General features: G+C 40.5%; 1 protein-coding gene across 1 annotated transcript; it reads right to left on the bottom strand.

The window, feature by feature from the left end:
* Window positions 1-635: 635 nt before the first annotated feature.
* On the bottom strand, window positions 636-1,574 carry LOC124506274 (olfactory receptor 5AN1-like). Its single transcript, XM_047072301.1, has one exon. The coding sequence runs from the start codon at window positions 1,572-1,574 to the stop codon at window positions 636-638; it is 939 nt and encodes a 312-aa protein (XP_046928257.1).
* Between the last annotated feature and the right edge of the window lie 230 nt (window positions 1,575-1,804).

The raw sequence follows: 1,804 nt of genomic DNA on the forward strand, positions 1-1,804 counted from the left end.
TAGGATTCAAATCACCTTTTCCTTCAGAAGATTATAGCTGGTAGAGACTGGGATGTGACCAAATTTATGGGATGATTAGTTCTGAAAGAGGCCTTAGACAAACAGTAGCTATATCAGACTCTTCCCGGGAGACACAACCAGGCTAATCGTATAGCTTTATTTCTGTTCAAAGGCACATCCTCTCTCTCCGTTTATTCCCACTATGGCATAAACACACAACAAACATCAATCACCATCATGTCTGGATTACACCACATCAAAATATTTGGGACACAAGTTCTCCACATTCTTGGGGGCCTCTGTCAGATATCAGTCCTTTACAATCAGAGGTCTGAGACTGAGCAGGGCTCAATCTCCAAAGCAAAAGGAACTAACGAGTTTCTAAACCTTAACATTTTACAAATACTTGCAGATTATTTATAAATGATGCTGACATTCCCCATGTACAGTGAAAGTATGAACCTCCTCAGGACTTAAAGATATTGTGTTTGTGTGGAATCAAGTCACCGTCAGTCCATTTGGCATATTAATCTGTGTCAAACTAAGCTTTCTTTATACAAAGGCGATATTATAGTCCATTTATTTGCATATTCTTAGCAGTTAAACTTTCTGATAGGATAAATCTGGACAGAACCTCAGCAGTACCATCTCTTCTTCTGTAAACTCCTCAAGGCATCTTTGATTTCCTTGTTCCTCAGACTGTAAATCAAAGGATTCAACATGGGGATAACCACAGTGTAGAATACTGATGCAAATCTGTCAAAACTGGAGGAACCGCCAGAGCTGGAACTCAAATAAACAAAGACACTCGAGATATAAAAGAGGGAAACTGCTGTTAGATGAGAAGCACAGGTGTTGAAAGCCTTGGACCTGCCTTTAGCTGAAGTGATCTTCATGACGGAGATGACAATATAACAGTAGGATACCATGATAATGAGAGCATTAACTACCCCAAAGATCATTGTTACTATAGCAAGCAATAGCTGTACAAAGAAAGTGTCAGTGCAGGACAGGACTAACAACTGGGGCATGTCACAGAAGAAGTGGTTGATGACATTAGGCCCACAGAAGTGAAGCTGAAGTATGGCACACAATTGGGATACAGAACCAGAGAGTCCAGCCAGATAGGACCCCAACACCATCCGAATACAGAGGGTGGGTGACATGACTGATGAATAGAGAAGAGGATTACAAATGGCGGCATATCGGTCATAAGCCATGGCTGTCATGAGACAAGACTCACTCAGTCCCATGATTGAAAAAACAAAGTATTGAACGGCGCAACCCACAAAGGTGATAGTTTGCTGCTTTTGGAAAAAGCTGGAGAGCATCTTGGGGGCTGTGGAGGTCACATAGCAGATATCCATGAAGGACAGATTACTGAGGAAGAAGTACATGGGTGTGTGGAGGTGAGAGTCCATCCTTATTAAGATGATGAGGCACAAGTTCCAAGTCAGAGTCATAATGTAGATGAGCAGGAATACAACAAAGAGCACTACTAGGATTCTGGGGAAATCAGAGAATCCCAAAAGGATGAAATAAGTGACCTCTGTAATATTTCCTCCCCCAGTCATTGGCTTGGTGCTTCTAGAATCAGAAAAGAGAGAAGAGAATGCACTGCTGAAATCTCATTCAAATTAAAGAGATATTTTCAAATTTGACTGAAAACTTAACAGAAATTCTGTGATTACTACAGAGATCAGTCATTGAAAGTTTTTTTTAAGCCTTTGAAAATTCATTATATAAGTGCAGCTTTATAAGAGCATAAGGGTCATCACTGCAGATTAAAACTGAAATAGCCCTT

The sequence above is a fragment of the Lynx rufus genome, unplaced genomic scaffold, assembly GCF_022079265.1.
Source record: "Lynx rufus isolate CCGP_SWC_20201006 ecotype Redwood Valley unplaced genomic scaffold, mLynRuf1.p SCAF_9, whole genome shotgun sequence".
Classification (NCBI taxonomy): domain Eukaryota; kingdom Metazoa; phylum Chordata; class Mammalia; order Carnivora; family Felidae; genus Lynx; species Lynx rufus.